This window comes from Monocercomonoides exilis (genome assembly GCF_001643675.1).
Source record: "Monocercomonoides exilis strain PA203 chromosome Unknown scaffold8-1962414, whole genome shotgun sequence".
In the NCBI taxonomy this organism is placed as follows: domain Eukaryota; phylum Preaxostyla; order Oxymonadida; family Polymastigidae; genus Monocercomonoides; species Monocercomonoides exilis.
Window position 1 is genome coordinate 1,850,164 of NW_027150553.1, and position 17,723 is coordinate 1,867,886.

Sequence of the window (17,723 nt, forward strand, 5' to 3'; positions counted from 1 at the left end):
ATCAGATAAAGTTTAATTATGTGATAAGTGAAACTATATTTTCATGCTTTGCGCAGAAAAAGCTTGAAAGCCCATATTTAACCCCAAATATTGAACATTGAATTTTTTAAGCAATTGTGACAACTGAAACGTTCACATGAAAAACTTTTTTTCAATAACAAAAAAATATGGATGATAATTTTCAAAGTCACAGATTTTCAATCGAACTTTTCGTTTAAAAAGTCTCTAAGAATATATGCATATGAATGCTTTTAGTTTTAAACACAATTTTCAAATAGTTTTGTTGTGCATTTATTTCAAGCATAGGTTTTTGAAACAATTATTATTCATTTTTTATTAGAATTGAATACTTCTTGATAAAGACCAAAACCATCTGAAAAATTTGGACCCCGCAAAAAAAGTTGTGATTTCAAAAATATTCACATTTATTCAGCGAATAATGAAAAATTATTATCCTTTTCCAAAAAACAACAATTTTGGAAATTAAAAAGTCAACACGAAAAATTCAAAACATATGAGTATCACACATTTCTTGGATAAAAAATTAAATAAATCAAGATTATTGAATGTTAATGTTATCCTTTTAAAAAAAGTCACAAATGTTAAATTTTCAAAGAAAACAAAATTTCCATGTTTTGATCAAATTCTTGTTCATGCTCACGAAACTGCACTAAAATGAAAGTTATTTCTTGATTGCCTAATGAAATTCATTATTGTGAATAGTTGCGAGCCGGAACAGAAATTTGATCAAGATATGGGTGATTATTTTTGAAATCATATTCTTTCATTTTTTAAAAAATTCAGTTCGTAATTAAGTGAAGAATATTTGTGATAAAACACCAATAAATTATCGCACTATTTGTAGTATTTATTTCTCACTTTCATTTAAAAAATCGGTTTTTTCAAACAATCAAAATGGATGAACCATTTTCGTGAAACGCTTCTGATCAAACAATTTAAACAATTGAAAAATTAACAAACCGAAAAAAGTTATGATTTCAAAAATAATCACCCATATGGAAATTTTTTTGTTATATTAAGAATTTAACATCTAAGACAAAATTCTTGCATTTATGAAAAAAATAAAAATTTGTTCCAAACTTTTTCTGAAAGAGCATCAAGAAATAATCTTTTTTTCTCTGTCAAAAAATATGCAAAATGAAAAAATTGAGTAAAATATACGAAAATATTGTGTGGAACAAAATTCATAAAGAATAAAATTTTGTTCTGTATGGGACTTTTCAAAAAGAAAGACACACATATTTTTAAAGAAACAAAGTTCAAATTGAACCAACATAAAACAAAAAATGTCTAAAAAGAACACTTTTTCGCTTCCTGAAGAAATTGAAAACAAGTTTAAATTGTTTTTCAAATTAACATATTCAAAGATATTTAAATGATTTGCAAAATTTTGATGAGACACTTATTTAAAAATCGATCATTATGCAGTTTGCAATACCACCAATAAAAACATAAGTTGTGAGTTCTGGAAGTGACATCTGTTGGCGCCTTAACTTGCACATCTTTCTCGATGCATAAGTGATACATTCCATTTTTCCATCATCTTTGCCCGCACATTTTCTGGTAATGTTTGTTTATTGGATGAGATTTATCGAAATGTTTGCTTGCCTTTTTTCATTTTTTGGAATGGCTGTTCTTGACTATTTCGTGAATTGCCTTTGATGTGTGCTTTCATAAATGTCTGTTATTTTGCCCATCCTCAGCGCATTAAGGCTTGGCGAATCGTTGTTTTGCCAAATTGTTGAGTTACGAGCCTGATAGCCCGGGGTATTGTTTATGCAGCAACCAAAGTGCATTTACTGAATTGCATTAGGCGAGTGGGCGGGGTTGCGATAAGTACTGGCTTGCATAATGTGGGAGAAGGAGTGGAAAGAGAGATATTGGGGTGTCTTGTGGACAAAAGTGGCCGAGAAGGGAGAAGAGAGGAAAATAGGTGCATTTGAAATTGGATTGCGAAAAGCGAATATCGAATGGTGAGAAGGTGGTGAAAGAGAGTCATTCAGCGAAGATGCATGAGTCAGTTATTGAAACATTTCAGCGGAATTTGCTGCTCGATTGAGGTCAGTGTTTGGAGAATTGAAGGTGAATGGAATGGCATTTCTTTTTTGGGGGGAAGTGAATGGGGTGAGTGAAAGATGAGACGCAATATGCGTTCGAGTGGAGAAAAGAGGAGAGAAAGGCGATTGGAGCACACTCACATTATGGACTGATTTTTTCGTTTTCTGCTCATTTGGTTCAGGTGACATCAAGACGAATGTGCACTTCGACTATTTTCAACAACAACATTATCATCATCATTATCTTTTTTTTCCTTTTTCTTCTTCTTTAAATTCTTTTTCTTTATCAATTAATTCAATGAATAATTCCGTTGATTTGATATCAGAAGGAACAAAGGGGAAGATTTTCAAATACAACATCATAAATAGAGTGTGAAAGAGCATTCCAGAAGAGATTATGTGGATTAAGGAAGAAGAAGAAGAAGAAGAAATTCTTTGCAAAAACACAAAATTTGTTAAAGAAAATGAAGTGTAATTTTAAAAAAAAAAAAATAAAAATAAAAAAAAAAATTCCTCTTTCGCACTTCTTTTGAGAATTGCGGAATTTTTCTGTGAAAGCAAAGAAGAGAGGAAACATAATAATAATAAGAAGAAGAAAATAAGATGATGATGAAATAGAAGAGGAGGAAGAAGAAGAAGAAAGAGGAAGAAGAGGAAGAATAAAGAAGGATTGACAAAGTGTCATTTGCAGTTTTGAGATGTGTGAAAAGCAAGTTGATGAAGTGGAACTTTGTGAATTGTCTTATTGTTATGGCTTTTATTTTTTATTATTTTTGGCAATTGGTTTTCATCTTTTTCTTTGTGCAGCGTTATCAGACAAAAGAATTCGAATAAAAAATAATTATATAGATTTGCAATCATTTTTAAAAAAATGACAACAAAAAGCAAAAGATTGTTTATTTGACAAATGTCCTGAAACGAAGTCATATTTTTTGTTGTGTGTTTTTGGAATATCACAAGAACTGACGGTTCAGCAAAAACAACATTTGGATAAAAAGAAATCAATGAATAAGAAAGAAGTTCCCGAATTGGTCATTGATGTGACAATCGTGAATGTCCAAGTTTGGTGTGTTCTCTTTCTTTTTGTTGAACCCTTTTTTGTCAGATGATGATGACGATGATGATTGTTTTTATCTTTCCTTCAAAAGAGAAACTTGGGAGATGGCTGTTCGTTTGAGCCATGCTGAACAAACAATGATTTTTCATCTCGTCCAGCACATCCTCTGCTTCATCATCCTTTTGCCTCAAAAACTGATTGATAAAATCAGAATCAAGCTCTTGAGTTGAGTGTTTGCTGGCAATAAAAAGCAGTTTAAAAATTCGAAATGTGACAATAAATGACTGAAAATGTTTCAAATATATCATTGCGCCATGCAGCCCAATGATACAGCAAAGAAGAAAAGCAAGCAAATAAGTTGTGATGAGGTGACAGAAATATTCAAAAAAGAAAAGAAAAAAGTTGAGATGTCAAAATATTCAAGGTCAAGAAGAAAATTGAACAAAAACATTACAGCTGGATAAAACTTTTTCTGAAAAAAAAACGTAACAGGTGAAATGATTCCTTCTATTCTTCCGGTTGGAAAAAGATGCAAATGAAGTTATTTGAGGGAAATACAATAAATAAAATAATCGAATTGAATTGAATTGAAAAATGAATATAAAAGATTTTGAGAAAGGATATGGTACAATTGCAACGGCAACAATATGCACGTTATCAAATTGACAAAGTTATTTCAACTCTTCTCTTTCAGAACATGCAGCAAAAAGTTTGACTGGAAGGGTCTTTCATTTCACAATTGAACGAATTTTCAAGGAGCAAAACAGTTCCATCAGCTCTTCAATTGGTTGAAATTTCTTTCATATTATTATTCTTTCTGATTTCTGAGCTTCATTCTCCCCTCCCTCACATCCTCCTTCGTTTTCTGAAGCAACCACAACTATATTATCTGCTCTGCTCAACAGCCTTCTATCCCGCATCAAGCAATCCCATTTCAACAATATCCCAAACAATTTCTGATTTATCTTTTCTTTTCTGATTTCTCTTTTTCTTTTTCTTCCTCCTCTTCTGTTTCTCTTCACCTTTCGAACTTTCCTCACCATTCGTATATTTACCAACATCTGTCAATTTCCCCTCCTCTTCAAACCCTTTACCCTCTTTCATCATTTCTTCTCCCTCGGTTTCTTTAGTGACCCTCCTTCTTTTTTCTGGAGCTCTTCCAATATCTTTTATGGCATTTTCCTCCTTCTCTCTTTCTTCTTCCATCATCCTCTTCATCCCTTGCTCTTCTGAATCCTCTCCAACCATCGAAAAATGGCTGTTTGGTGCTGAACATATCCCAATATAATATTCTGTCGGCTTTCCATTTCTTCCATCATCTGCAGCTGCAACCCCACCCAACTCCTCCAATCCAATCTCGGGTCCTCCCCTCTCATCCCCAATTTCATCAACCTCTTCCACTTTCTTCCATTTCTTCCCCTTCCTTCTCTTCCCCCTTTTCGCTTTTCTATCTCTTTTTCGCACATTCTCATCTTCCTTTCTTCTTGCATCAGTCTCTGTTCCTTCTTCCCCTCCACCGCCAAGAAGCGAAGCAACTGTTTGTATTTCAACATAATTCAATGGCACCACCTCGATCACTCCCTTGCAATCAAATCCACTCTCCACCATTTCTTTGTTCTCACACACCTTCAGCTCCTCACCTTTCTCTGTTGGCACTCCCATCACATTTCCCGTTTCTCTTGCCAATAATGTTTGCATCTCCCTCTCTTCTTCCTCAACTCTTTCTGCAACATCTTCTTTTCTCCATTCCCCTCTCCCAATATTCTTTGATTCTTCAATATCTCCATCTTCAACTCTCCGTCCTCCTCCATTCTGCTTCTTTCTCAGTTGCACAACAACCACAACAATCACAAATAACAGAATCACAATAATAACAATGCACCCAATAAATGCAATCAAACTCCATTCAATTTGTTCCTCTCCTTTTGATATTATTTCATCTCCTTTTGGTTCAGTTTCACTTTTGTTCTTCAGAATGAATGAATCTGTTGATGAAGGAGATTCTGCATTTCCAAATAAAATATGCACACTCACTTCTGTTTCATCTTCATAACTGATGATAATATCTTTCGCAACTCTCCCTTCGACTTCTCTTTCTGATAAAAACCCATTAGAATCAAAATCATGTTTTTCAATCTCTTTCTCTTCTCCAAGACTCTTCACAACTGAGAATGACAGATTGCATGGAATAAGAAGCATTCCTTTGAACGTCAGCTTCATTCTATCTGTTGATTCTTTTGCTTCCACACTCTCCAGAACAGGAATGAAGAATGATGAATCTCTCTCTGAAGCAATCCCTTCAAAATTGCACCCTTCATTCAACATCCAAAGTGATGAATTTGGCAAAACTCCATCTCCTCCTTTCAAACTCATCACATTCAATGTTCCTGAATTTGAACAGACGATATTCCTTCTCAGTGATGGATATCCTTCAATTGATGGATTGTTATTCAAAAATTCTCCTTTTTCAATTATCACATTTCCTCCACTCATTGTTATTCCTCCTTTTGGTGTATTTGATATTGTTGAAACTTTCATCACCACAGAACTCTTCACAACATCAACAAGAGATCCATCCCATCTGCACATCTCTTCTTCTGTATTTGAATTCTTTTCATTTCTTTCCTTTGAACTCCCATCAAAAATACAACTGTCCATTTTCACATCTGTGCAATTCTCCATTTTCATCAATTTCCCTTTTGTGGTCTTTGAACTGACTCCACCCATTGTGCAATTTGCCAATTGCATCGTCTTTTTTATTGACAAGCAAGATATCAATGATTCTTCATTTCCTTCAACTGTGATATTTTCTGAATGAAACTTTTCCATTTTTAATTGTTCACATTCATTAATTTCAACAAGCGAATGAGAAACTGTTGAATTGAAAATCGTTAATGAATCAATAACTGATGGAAGAGAAGATGAAAGATATAATGCAGATTTTTGAAGAATGAGATATGATATTGTGCATCCATCAAGTTGTAATTCTCCTTTTGTCATCTGAATGATGTGAAATGGAATGTTTGCAAAATCAGCATTAACTCCTTCCTTCAGTTGTTTTGAAGTGAACGAACAATCCATCACTTCAAGAATTCCTCCTTCTGGCGAGATCAGTGATTCGTGAGAAGAGATGAAATTCGAATCAAACACAAAGTTCACTTTCAATAATGAAACTTCTCCTGTTGTTGTGATCAATGTCTCTCTTGTTTTTTCAATTCCTGATTTCACTTCAACTTTGCACATCTCTCTGCTCTTCGAACTCAAACTCATTTCCTTCAAATCTAATTCTCCTTCAATCACGCTCTCTTTAGCAACGAACATCTGACTAATGAAATCAGAAGTCATATGCACCAGCCCATGATCAATCGAATCACATGGTAATGTGTTTGTTCCACATTGTCTGCCATTCGAACCATCAACACTGCTCACAACAATTGTGTCACTCTGATGAATCGTAATAAATCCAATCAGATTTGTATCATCTTTGTGTTCACAACTATCAATTCCATAGATTGCATTAATTCGTGAGTAATGATTCTCACGAAGATCAAACTGAAATTGGCTTTCATTGATCTGCGATGTGATGTTGAAACATTCAATATAAATGTCATTCCCCACTTTTGCTGTGTTTGAACTGAATTTCATTCCCACAAATGTGAAATTCAATTCTCCTCTTTCCTTTGTTGCCAGATACACCCCTCCTCCTTTCCCATTGGTGCAGCTGCAACGGCTGATTGTTGAATCAACCATCTTCATCGATCCAGATGCACCCAATGTGAAGAATATTGCCCCTCCTTTTTCACTTGATTCTGCTTTGTCTTCTGTGATGTTGCTCTCATTCACAACCAAACAAATCTTTTTCTCACTCTTTGATTCCAAAATGCTTGCTCCATTGTCAGTTCTCTTCACTCCTGAAAATGATGATTTCTCAATCTTTATATTTGCTCCTTCTTTAATTTCTCCATTTATCCTTAATCCTTGTTCAGATTTCTTGATTGATAAAATGCATCCTCTGCTTTCATTTAACGACTCCACTCGAACATTCTTCAACTGGCAAGAAATTCCAACATCATGAATGACAAAAATACTGTTTCCAATATAGCATGATTCCATTGACAAATCATTCACTTCCACACTGCCCGCAATCACATCCACAAATACACAATCAAATCCATTGTTCGCTCCTGCCTCTGAATGGAATGAACTTTCACTTATCACCAATTCTCCATTTTTGTTGGAAATAATCGTTTTGGCTGAGTTCTCAAATCCAGATGTAAGTTGCAGTTGGATATTTATCAATTCAAAATGCTCATCATTTTCCATGATATATTCCAGTTGACTTCCAATTGCCTTTTCAAAATTCAATATTGCTTTTGTATCTTCCTCTCCCATCTTCACACCCTTTTTGATCTGATAATTGGAAACATTGAATGAATCTCGAATAATTGTTGATCCTTTAATCTGAATTGTTTTCATTCCACTTTCCTTTTTCATGTTTTCCATCCCTTTCCACATTGTGAAGCATGGCTCTTCCTCACTTCCACAACGCGCCACATCAAATCCTTCTGATGAGATAAATATCTCAAATGAGCTGTATGGAATCAGAAACACGAATAAATCCTTGTTTGAATGAAAGTTGTCACTTCCCACAAACAAATTACCATCATTTGTCATTGATGAATAATCGAAGGCAAATGTCTCATTTGTCACGGTCTTGTTCAGATCAGATGCAAAAATGAATGCATTCTTTCCAATGGCTGCATTGTTATTCTTAAAAGTTACGTCAGCATCAAAAACAAATGGCTTCTCATTCAAACAATTTTGGCAATCCAAATACAAAAACCCTCCTTTTCCATTGCCTGATGAAAGTGAACACGATGATGCATTTGTTGATTTCATCACCAATTCTTCTTCATTTTTTAATGTAACTTTTGCAACGCCTCCTTCTTCACCACTTCCAGTGTTCCTAATGTTTGAAAGGCTGCTGTTTTCAAATAAAACAGAAGAAGCCATCACCAATGGAGATTTGGAAAATGAGCAATCTGTCAAACTGCATCCCTTCAATGTGCAACTTCCAGTGGTTGTTGTTATCAACGAGTATGGAATGGTCGTTGATGATTGGATGTCAAACAAACAGTTTTCGAGTTGAAGAACCCCACTCGATGAGATCAGAGAATTCATATTTGGCTCAAATTGACTTGGAATCTGCAGCTTCAAAGATAACAAGCTGAGTGAGGCAGTTGACGTAATAACAGATGAAGATGATGATGCAGAATTCCCTTTGATTGTCCCTTCAAAATGAACAGGCTTGTGTTGAACTTCATCTCCTTCATTCACACACCCATCAATCGCAAGTGCATCTGTGAAAGAATAAATATCTTCAATTGTCCCTTCATCCCTCACTTTCACTTTCCTTTCTCCTTCCGCTCCACTTCTGTCAATGTGGCTTATTCCACTCCACATTGATTCACATGGATATCCATCGCTCCCACATCCCAATGTGTCATACCCCTCCTTCGACACACACACCTCCATTCCCTTCATTTCAACAAGAAACAGCCCAAGATCAACACTCTCTGCAAAATGCTCTCTGTCAATCCCTTTCATATCAACTGCCTGACCTTCTCCTTCTCCTTCTCCATTTTCATATTTGTATTCAAATCCAAACCTCTCCTTCGTCACTGTTTCATTCAGTTTCTTGCAAGAAATGAACAAATCCCTTCCCTCGGCAGCAACATTGCCTTCGAATGTCAATGTTGTCAACGCAAAGTTATTCACACAATTGTCACTCAAATCCAGATATATTCCTCCTCCTCTTCCTCCATTTCCATTCGCCGAGCATCTCAATATGGATGATGATCCCATTTCAAGCAAATCATTCAGGTCCATCTCGCTCTTCACACACCCTCCACTCACGCTTTCTGTCTCAATATTCTCAAATCTGCTTTCTCCATCAACCATCAAACTCGATCCTCCATTCGACGTTATCAGCGATCCTGCTCCCACAACACACCCCAATGCTGTCATGTTCCTCAATGTCACTTCCGATCCACCATTCCCCACTACCATTCCTCCTCCACTGGTCTCAATCCCACTCAATGAACAGTTCTCAAATATCACATTCCCTCCTCCAAATCTTGCAATTCCACATTCTTCAAATCTTATCCCATTCATTTCTGTTCTCTCTATTCGAATAACTCCTCCATTCCCAATCACTATCCACTTCCCACACTCATTCACATTTGAATTCCCTTCTCCTCCTGAAAACAAACAATCTAAAATGAAACATTCCCCAATCCTCGCTTCCACAATCGATTCGTCACCACTTGCACTTGCAGAGGAGGAACATGGAAGCAAAATCTGAAGAAGTGACAAAGTCAAATGTGTTTGTCCATCTCCTTCTGTCAATTCAAATTTCCCTCCCTCTTCAACAACCAGCTGTTTCTTTTCTTTATTCCCTTCGATTGTCAGTCCTTTCCCACCTCTGTTGATAGTCTTGCTCACTGAAGCAGCACCAACAAGCATAATCCTCTCTATCTCATCGTTCAATCGATCAAACCCAATATCAACAGAAAAGCAAGGTTTGACTTTCGCTCCACAACTTGATAATTCGTTTCCAGAATTGCTCACAAACAAATCCGTTCCCAATCTTGGAAACAGATAATTGATCAGTGAGTCTTCTTTTCTTGGTTCAGATGACTCAAGCACCCACATCTTATTTTCTGCTGTGACTCTTGTGGCTGTCCCTTCCCACAACGCTGGAAGAAGCATCGTCCATGGTGATCCGCACACCAAATACACATCTTCTCCTTTTTCTGCAACATTGTTCGCAAAATCATCATTCTTCATAGAGTATTCAATATTCGTTGTTTCAAATGTCAGATGCAACCCTCCTCCTTTTCCACTTCTATCTGAAACTGTGCATCCATTCATCTTGTTTTCATCAAACAACAGTTTTCCTCCATCTCCCACAATCATAACAACCCCTCCCCCAATTGCGCTCACTGAATTGCATTTGCATTCCTCAAACACGCATTTGTTAATATCCACACACTTCCCATTCCCCGCTCTCCCATTCAACACCCCTCCATTCCCACTGCCTCTCTGAATTGATTTGAATGTGCAGTTCCAGATTTTTGCATTAATCCCTTCTCCAATCTCAATCTCATTTCCATCATCAAAACGAGATTCATTCATCGTTGTGTTCTTAATCTCAACATCTCCTCCATTTCTCAGCTCAAATAAGCTTCTTCCCTCATTTTCTCTTGTCACATTCCTCACAATCACCTCATCAATCAATCCTCCAACCCCTGCTCCATCAAAAGTCACCATCCCTAATTTGGTCATTCGGATATTTTCAAATTCACAATTTGTCAACTCCACTTTCCCTCCTTTCCCGCAAATCAATCCCACACCAATACTTTCTGATTCTGCTCCAAATGAACATCCTTCAAATCTCAATGTGCTTGAACTGCACAAAAATACACACTCCTTTCTTGATTCGGCAAATGTTGATATCGAAAATGACAATGATGAAAACGATATTGCTCGTTCGCTCTTTATCAAAAATTCATTTTCTCCTCCTTCGACAATTCCAATCTTTGCCTTTGAAATATCTCCATCAATGTTCATTTCTTGAGTGTTGAGTGTCATTTCATCGAAAATAGAACTTCCATCGACAAGTTTCAGTGCTGCTGGCGATGTACCAAAAACACTTGTTCCCGCATATGTCAATGTGGAGCATGGAAAGTCAGCATATCCGCACTTATGATAGTCCATCCCTCCATTCCCCCCATTCACATACCCAACACTCGGCTTCTCTCGAAAGAACACCACAACTGGAATCAATTTCAACTCATTCCCATCTTCTGCTCCCATAAGATCTTTTATGTTGAATCCTTCGCCTTCAATCTCAAATGAGAAGTCAAATGAAACATTATTCACCAACTGTGGCAAATCTGCTCCTTCAACAAACACATTGTTTCCTCCATGTGCCGCAGTGTTTGCTCTGTCTCCTTCTAAAAATGTCAATCCACTCATCACAAAGTCCCTTCCTCCTTCCTCGCATCTCAACAACACTCCTCCTCCATATCCCCCAACTGATCCCTCACCACCAGCTGAACATTTCTCAAACGATGTAACCACTCCACTCTTCCCCAAACGCATTTCTCCTGTTCCCTTCAATATCACACTCATCCCTCCTCCACATCCCTTCAATGTTCCACATCCTTCAATCACAACATCATTCACCTCAACAGAACATCCATTTCCAACTTCTCCACTCACAACACTCCCATTTCCCTCCAAACTGCTCATCTTCATAATCGTGCAATTCCTCATCCCCAGCTTCTTTCCATTTTCATCCCATATCAGTCCTTTCCCTCCCATCACACATTCTTGTGCTGTCACATTCACAATCGTCAATGAACTCGATGATGATGAATAATCAATCAATCCCTTCATATTTGTTGTTTCCACATTCTCAAGCAAGGAATCCCCAATCGAAGCCTCTCCGCTCCCTTCAGCAACAATGAATGCCTTCAATCCAAATTTCACATGAGTCATACTAAAACCTGAAATGGATAATGTCCCTCCACTTGCACTCACAAACTTATAATTCGCAGAATCCACTCCGTTCCCCATCTTCATCCCACAATCAGCAAATCTCAATGTGCCTCCTGAAGAATGAACAAATGATGATCGCTCTCCAATCGATCCTCCCAATTCAAACAGTATCCCTGTCAATATTGATGAAACACTGTTCATCACCAACGCTTCTTGTGTTTTTGTTCCTGTTGCCTCGATTTTTATTCCAAAAGTTTTATCACTTGAATCAATCTCATATGATTGTTCATCCAACTTCACTTCTTCATCAAATGAAAATGTGCTTGTCAGTCTGATCACTCTCTTTGAACCCTGAAACTGAACTTCTCCAACATTCCCAATTCCTCTGCATGGGTAATCTTCATATCCACACAGCCTGAATTCACTTCCTTGTTCTCTCCCACTCACATATGCTGGTGATGAAAATGTCCGAAGAAACACAACAAGTGGAACAATCAACTCCAAATTGTTTCTTTCTCTTCCACAAAGTTCATTCAAGTCTGCAACTTTAATTCCAATTTCTGGATTGAATCCAATTGAAGTGCTGTTGATGACAGCCGATAAATCCTGTGCTTCCACAAACAAATTCTTCCCTTTCCAGGCTTTGCACTCACTGAACGACATGCTCTCCAATGAAAATGTTTCTATTTGATCAGCAAGTGCAGCAAACATCCCTCCTCCAATTCCTCTCCCTCCATTCTCAACATCCTCTGATGGCACAGCACATTCTGACAAATTCACTCCACTCACTCTCAATGTTCCTCCATTTCCCACTGATATCATCATCCCTCCCCCTTTCATTCCACTTCCACCTGAGCATCTTGATGAAAAATTGCTTTCTTCAATTTTCACATTCCCATTAACGCCCATCCCAACATTCAAACATCCCCCACCTCCACTTCCACCTGCCACATTCACTTCCACTCCACTCACTCTGCTGTTCTTCAATTCCAATTGAACTCCACTTGTCATTGTGATTGGTGATTTCCCATTCATCTTCAGTGTCGCTCCACTTTCCATCACAAATCCATCAACAATCAGATTCCCTCCCGCCATGTCAATGATGCTGTATCCGATCTTTCCATTGGTCAATGCCCCGCCCTCAAATGAGATTGAACAGTTCGTCACACTGAGTGTTGATGTTGAATGGATGAATGCACTTCTCCTCGAATTCAACTGACCTTTCACAACAAATGAAAGTCGGCTCATTGTCAGTGAATTCGAACACCCAACAAGCCAATCTTGTGTGTCTGATCCTCCATCACTCACATTCACTCGAATCCTCTCTCCATCCTCTGATGATGATGATACTATTCTGCCTGAAATTATCACACCAAATGATGATCCTGCTATTTCCTTGGTTATTGACGAAGATGAAACAACTTCAATTTCATTCACAGTGCTGCTCATTCTTGAATTTGCACAATAATCAACTGTCAAACACCTGAATTCATCAAATCCACAATGATTGTGATCCATCCCATTTCCTCCACTCCCATCAACAAGCACTTTTGACCCCATTGTGCACAAATACACAAACAGTGGAATCACTCCACTTTCATCCCCATTCTCACTCCCACTCAGCTGAAACACATCTGATGGAATGGTGTTTGTGTCAAAAAAGGCAAATGTGTCTGTATTCACTTTTGACTCCAAAAACACTCCACTCCCACAATCAACAAACACATCCTTCCCATATTCTGCAGCATTCCCATTCACTTTCGAAAACTGAACATTCTGCCCAATTGTCAATCCACATCCCTCGCTCTCCATCAACACAAACATCCCTCCTCCTCTCCCTCCTCTCCCTCCATTATTCTCTGCCTTATTCCCATCAATCACACTCGCTCCACTCACAACCACTTTCCCATTTCCCTTCAATCCAACATATATTCCTCCTCCTTTTCCACCACCACAACTGCACCCATTCACATTGCATCCATCAATTGTCAACGTTCCACTCGACCCAACTGTTCCTTTCATCCATCCTCCATCTCCCTCATTCCTTTTGATTCCGCTGATATTGCACCCTGAACATATCACACTCGTCATTCCTTCACAAAATTCAATCGCTGAATGAGCTCCAAACACAAGTGCTCCACCAATCACAAATCGTTCCGTTTTCAGGCTCCCACCTTGCACATTCACAATGCTATATCCAAAGGACACACTCGAAGTGCTCTCTGATATATGAGCAACTGAACAGTCTGTGAGTGTGAGTGATGAGCTTGTCAAAACAATGAGCGATATTGCACTCGATAACAGAAATGGAATTTGGAACCCAATGTTCTTAATTGAACTTGCACTCTCAACATTTATCAAATACGATGATGTCATTCCACTCGATACCTTCACATTCACATCCGTCTTGTTTGTTGTGCAATACACCTCCCATTCATATGACCCTGCCATCGACACAACCTCTCCCAGCTCAAACCCTGAATCCAGCACAATGTCCTTCTTTGACGAACTGAATCTGTTCTGTGAAGCAAACGCGATCGTTTTGCATGGAAAATACCCAAACCCACAAAACCACGAGTCATATCCTCCGTATCCATCTTTTTTCTTCCCCACATGTGCTGCTCCTGAAAATGCATCAAAAAACACATTCAATGGGAATATTCCCATCCCTCCCTCATTCCGATCATATCCCATCAGCTCATCATAAATAGAAACATTTCGCGAGAAATTCAGCTTTGTGGTTGTTATTGTTCCACTCACCAGCCTGCTCCCATTCACAAACACATCTTTCCCTCCCAATGTTGCACTGCAACCAACAAAACTCACTGATGTTATTGTAAAATCGAATGAGCTATCTGCCAGCCATAACATCACCCCTCCTCCATATCCACTGCACTTTGTTTTGTTGAATTTCGTTGTCCCTCCAGTATGAGACGTTGATGTTCCAATTCGAGCTTTGCTTGTTGAAGATGCCAACTCAACTTTTATCCCCCCTCCATTCCCATTCACACACTCACACCCTTCTATTGTTGTATTCCACACCACAAATGTCTCTCCTCCCTTCACGCTTTTTGCCATCACCACTCCATCCCCTGTTGTCCGATTCACATTCCTAATTGTCACATTCCCCAGCAAACTCTCTCCTGATGAAGATCCCGCTGATGATGGTTCTGCAAACAGAGGTTGACTCATTTTTATATTTTTGATCTCCACATCAATCGTCTTCAGCTGCCTCAGCGCCACTTCAAACACACACTTCGTCATTCCACTCCCACCTGATGTTGAAGAACTGATCACCACATCCTCTAGCAAAAGTGTCCCGCTCCCCACAGACACCACAAACACACTCGGCGATGGGCTTCTTGTTGCGTTGTGGTCGATCCCAACATGCTCCACCTCCAGTTGACCAGAAGATATGCTAAACAGTGTTGTAGAAGACGAAGAAAGAGAATTCGTCCCAATCACACTCACTGCCTTCCCTCTCCCAACAATTGATATCTTCTTTTCCCCGACAATGATCGTCGCCCCTTCACTCACATGCTTCCCACTCAGCACTGTGATTGTCGAGCTCAGCTGCGCCATGCTCGAACTCACCGCATGACTCACTGTTTTGCAAGCATCTACCTCGCTCATTCCACACATCTCGCTTGAGTCATTCCCACTCACTCCAACATATCTATTTTTTATCCCTTCATTCAACCACCATTTTTTTTCTGTATGCTGATATTTCCAACTACCTGAATAAACATTTATGCAAACTCTCTTATTGTTTGTGTTTGTTGTATACGATTCATAGAACGGATTATTCGATGAAAAAAGATTGTGAAAATCTAAAAAATATACGTCATGTCCATATGGAGTGGAATTACTGCATTTGCAATTATGAAAAAAAAGAAAACAGAAATAATTATTGTAGCTTGGAGGTGTGCTTTGGTCTGGATAAAAAAACATTCCTCCTCCAAATGACGTTGAGTTGCACGAAATGAATTGGACATTCCGCATTTTGAATGCAGTTGGAACATTTGTACAATATACCCCTCCTCCACTTTTTCCAGAAAGTATGCACGAAATAAATGAGCACTCAAACACACAAGCACTCTCTCCATCGCCATTTTCATCTTCAACGCATCCAACTCTTGAAACATTAAAATTACTAAGATAAAGTCCTCCTCCATAATTCTTCGCGGAACATTTATGGAATTCACAGCCACTGATCCTGACACATGAAGAAATAGACCTGGCATACATCCCTCCTCCGTAATCATTTTTATCGGCGCAAGAATAAAACGAGTTGTTTTCAATTTTGATAGAATTTATTGAATCACACAAAATTCCTCCTCCATTCCAATAAGCATAGCAGTCATTGAACGAGCAATATTTAACCAAAAGCGTTCCTGATGACAAGCCATACATGAAAATAGCTCCACCATTTGAAGTTCCATTACTGGTGGATGTCGATGTTCCATTTGCTTTTGACCCATTCCACACACACCAAGTGAACGAATTCGCCCCATTGTCTGATATCTGCTGTCTCGCTGGTTTCGATGGATTCCCCTCACTTCCACTGATTTCAACATTCTGTGATCGATAGCACCTGACAAACGAGGTGTTTGAGGCAGCCAAGGAAGATGAGGGGCTGTTTAGTGAAGGGACAATTCCCCCATCATAAACATCCCACACCGACACAAATTCACATCCACTCATCAGAAACGCTCTTTGACCCAACCCTTCATCCAGATGTGTTGTTTTCAGTGGATTTGTGGAGATGTTGAAGAATTCCAATTGGGAAAGACACACAAAATGCGATGAGATGAATGGGGCTGAAGATACACAAAAAGATGAGAAATGAGAAGAACAAACAGAAACATGGCATTTCTCTGAAATCTCTCCTTCCGCTGCTTTTGAAGAGAAAAGTGGAGGAAATATCTGTTCATTTGAAGTTGGAGTTGAAGATGATCTGAGGGAAATGTTGGTGAACAATCCGCAGCTGCCACAAAAATCAAAGGGGAATGTCTCTCTCTTAACTTCAACACCACATCCCTTCACCACAGCCACACTCCCCCTCATACCACACACAATCCTCCCTCCCTCATGCCTCGTCAATATCATCCCTCTCAACTCAACGGACGAATTACATGCACAAACACATCCACATACCACACTCTCCTTCCACTCTCCATCCAAGCACACACTTATTCCAAAAATACTCATAAACAATGCCATATGCATTATTTTGATCATCATCTTGTTATTAACAAGATAACAAAGAATTGATTTTCTTGTTGATCTTGATGGATCCTATTCCCTTCATTGTTAAGATTTTCTGAACTTTATTCAAACGACATAAACTTTTATTTGCATATTATTCTTATATTCAATTTATGTGATTGAATAAAAAATTATTTTATATCATAACCATATTTGCAACCTCATGAATGTTGATGATTTTTTTTATTTCTTGTATTTGTCGTTTGATTGAAAGAAGTGTGACTTTACTATTTATATATTTTTAAATAATCTTTATTCTGATAATTTCATTTAACTTTCAGTTTTCGGATTCATCTTCATTTTCTTTATCTTTGATGGACAATGTTTGATTAAATATCTCTTCAATTTCGTTTTTTATTCCGAATGAATAATATTCAAAAGCGCAGATGAATGGCAAATTCATTTGCTTTCTAATTTCTATCTCGTCAATTATTGACATTTCCTTGACGGATGGAAAATTGAATTGAACGAACCAAATGAAATTTATTTGCTTCGATAATTTGTGTGGCATTCTCCATTATAGGGAACTATATTATTATCAATTTAAAAGGCAATGGACGAGCAAAGCAAATCAGCTGGACGTTCTTTTTCTGATTTGAAGAAAGCATTTGAAAGCCAGCTGAACCGAAAAAGCATCTGCAAGCAAAACGGAAGAGACAGAAAGTCTGGTGTTTGCTGACATTAATGTTTTTGTATTTTTTGAGTGTTGATTATTTTTGTGATTCCGATCAGCTCAGAGGAATGAAATCAACAAA

The 17,723-nt window shown here is 38.1% G+C and overlaps 1 protein-coding gene across 1 annotated transcript; it reads right to left on the reverse strand.

The window, feature by feature from the left end:
- Positions 1-4,044: 4,044 nt before the first annotated feature.
- On the reverse strand, positions 4,045-16,911 carry MONOS_14253 (uncharacterized protein; the record flags this gene model as incomplete). The annotated part of the gene is made up of 2 exons (XM_067867039.1): positions 4,045-15,462; positions 15,736-16,911. The coding sequence occupies 2 exons, from the start codon at positions 16,909-16,911 to the stop codon at positions 4,045-4,047; spliced, it is 12,594 nt and encodes a 4,197-aa protein (XP_067733175.1).
- Between the last annotated feature and the right edge of the window lie 812 nt (positions 16,912-17,723).